The 1774-nt window shown below is 39.9% G+C and overlaps 1 protein-coding gene across 1 annotated transcript in view; it reads right to left on the reverse strand.

Moving 5' to 3' along the window:
* tanc1b (tetratricopeptide repeat, ankyrin repeat and coiled-coil containing 1b) overlaps positions 1–1774 on the reverse strand; it is an 89464-nt gene that overhangs the window by 12000 nt on the left and 75690 nt on the right. The window contains exons 14-15 of the mRNA XM_020594689.1: positions 1131–1239; positions 718–840 (exon numbers count right to left, since the gene is read on the reverse strand). Coding sequence (XP_020450345.1) covers positions 718–840; positions 1131–1239 — 232 coding nt within the window. The remainder of the gene's footprint in view (positions 1–717; positions 841–1130; positions 1240–1774) is intronic.

The raw sequence follows: 1774 nt of genomic DNA on the forward strand, positions 1-1774 counted from the left end.
TTTAAATGATGTAACTCACGCTGACTGATTTACACCTTTGTCCACCTGTTAATGGCATTTGGTTTTGGCCTTACAGAAAAAGCAGAACGCATCAGTCTAAGCTGATGAGCATCTTTATGCTGCTTTTCACAGTGGTTTTGTTATTGTTAATAGGCTGTTCTGAAGTGTCAGTGAGGAACAGAGTGTGACATTTATTATAATTCATCTGTGGAGGTACAAAAGACACTCAGGGAAGACATTTTGGATCCACAGAACTCACAATCAAACGCTCTGTGTACTAATCATCATGAAGTGTGATTTGATAGTTTTAGGGAACTTATCAGAAACGTAAAGTGTAAAGACTGTCACCATGTGGAGTTTGTATTTATATGTTTGAGCTGGAATTATACAGTATACATAAAGATTGTTTTCATGATCAAGTCCTCTATAGATTTTTTTTCTTTATTCATCAAAAATAATAAGCAACTGTCATAAACTATCATTTTCCAGAGAGACATCTTCAAATTGCTTATTCTGTCTGGCCTACAATCGAACAAAACAGAGAGCACTAATTACAGTATACTGACTGAAAGCTGAGAAATCAAGGTTCTGCATTTGAGGAGCTGCAAGCAGTAAATGTCTGGCATTTCAAAATGATCATGACTTATTTTCTGTTTTCACCATCTAATCAGCTGACGTGCTGATAAGGTTTCAGGTCTGAGTAACACACATCTTTACCTTGACGTTGGGCGTGTAGAGGTTCCTCAGGGAGGCCAAAGCTGCAGAAAGGCCATCAGCACTGCAGCTGATCCACAAAGCCTGCAGCACACTGGATGACACGCCTGTTTTCTTACTCAGGCCCTGCACACACATGCGCACACACACATGTTGTTTTCATTCCTCATGGGGACTTTACGTCGACTTGCATCCATTTCCTGGAGACCTACCCACTACTTGCCTAAACCTCATCCTATCCTTAAACCAAGCTATATCCCTAGAATTCAATGAATTACATGGTGGGGGACCATGGACCATCCCGTCCTCTGGTGAACTTTAGTCACGATGTACAAGCAGAGAGAACAGCGTGAACCTCCAAGAAGACTAGGGTTGCATAATGTAGAGAAAGTATAGATTACGTGAAGTAGCTGTACCTTGAAGATGTGTGCTTTGAGGATGTGATGTCCCAGCTCCATGGTCTGCTGACGATTCAGTTTCCCGTCTTGGCGGGACAACATGAAAGCCATGAGAGCATGGCCGGTCCTGGATTAGGAAAAACCAGACAGGATATTCAGCTGAAGGGATAACAAATGTGAGGACAAAATGTCTGAGATGTACATTTTTCATTTGTTGTGTATAACTTAATGTTCATAAAATGTTTCATAAAACTGTCTCATTAGGTTTTCAGTCTCATGACTGTGAATGTTTTTATCATGTAAATCCGCTGACGCATTTAGTGTTCATTTGCCTCACTTTACTCTAATATGAAAGTACTTGTTCATTCTGTTCACGAAGAGCACCTTGTCGTGGAGAGCTGTTTTATTTAGTAACGGTGTAAATAAGCTACAAATCTTGAACACTCTAGTAAAGGATACCATATGGGCATCGGGTGGAAACCCACAGCAACTCTCTGGACGGGTTACACAGGAACTTGAGAAGATAAAGAAATGGTGTGATAGTAATATACCATCTCTGAATTTGGATAATACTAAATTTATGGTATTTGGGAATCGTAGACTAGATAATGAACTTCAATTGAAAATTGGGGGAGCTAATATAGAACGAGTATATGAAATTA

The sequence above is a fragment of the Monopterus albus genome, unplaced genomic scaffold (genome assembly GCF_001952655.1).
Source record: "Monopterus albus unplaced genomic scaffold, M_albus_1.0 scaffold24.1, whole genome shotgun sequence".
Lineage (NCBI taxonomy): Eukaryota > Metazoa > Chordata > Actinopteri > Synbranchiformes > Synbranchidae > Monopterus > Monopterus albus.